Consider the following 603-nt stretch of genomic DNA (forward strand, 5'->3'; position numbering starts at 1 on the left):
CCCCCCCCCGCCGGCAGCCTTCCATGCAGAAGCATCTTTTCTCTTTCAGTAGAAAACCTGTATTAAGACAGAAGCAATGATCTGGACATCCCTGGAAACGCGGTGCTGTGACCCAAGATCTGTACGCTGCCTTCACTGTCCTGGTCCTGAAAGGCTTTTGTTCATGAACTGCCTTTTCACGAAACAGGTCCACCACTTGCTCGGTTTGTCACTCTGGGGATCAAAGACCTTTTCGCAAAGCCTCAAGCCAGTTTCTTGCCTCAGTTGCTGTAAATACGCTCTCATAACCTCTTCTTCTTGCTTGTTGCTGGGTCTGGCATACAGAGCATTCAGTGGAAAACCTGGTTCTCCAGGGATTGGGAAATTGGTGATCCCCAGAGTATACATTTCCTTTTCCCCCTGGCCTTTTGAATTGCACTTCTGTAACTTTTTCAAGCACTCCGAAATATACAGGGTTATGTAGATCAAGGTTCTGTCGGCCTCATTCTTGATTTCGTAATTTTTAAAGAACACGTTGGCTTTGAAGTAGTAGATGGCTTCATCTATTATGTCTGTATCTTTGGTTTCGCGAGGGGCTGGTCCTTTGAACTGACTCCTCATCGG

At 46.8% G+C, this 603-nt stretch overlaps 1 protein-coding gene across 1 annotated transcript; it reads right to left on the reverse strand.

Annotated features, from left to right (window-relative positions):
- Window positions 1–132: 132 nt before the first annotated feature.
- Window positions 133–600, reverse strand: LOC117799109 (actin-related protein 2/3 complex subunit 3-like). The gene has a single exon (XM_034651562.1). It carries the CDS (start codon window positions 598–600, stop codon window positions 133–135), a length of 468 nt encoding a protein of 155 aa, XP_034507453.1.
- Between the last annotated feature and the right edge of the window lie 3 nt (window positions 601–603).

Source organism: Ailuropoda melanoleuca, unplaced genomic scaffold (genome assembly GCF_002007445.2).
Source record: "Ailuropoda melanoleuca isolate Jingjing unplaced genomic scaffold, ASM200744v2 unplaced-scaffold42919, whole genome shotgun sequence".
Taxonomy (NCBI): Eukaryota; Metazoa; Chordata; class Mammalia; order Carnivora; family Ursidae; genus Ailuropoda; species Ailuropoda melanoleuca.

Coding starts and splice junctions, on each gene's coding strand:
- LOC117799109 (XM_034651562.1), bottom strand. CDS start 600: ATGAGGAGTCAGTTCAAAGGACCAGCCCCTCGCGAAACCAAAGATACA.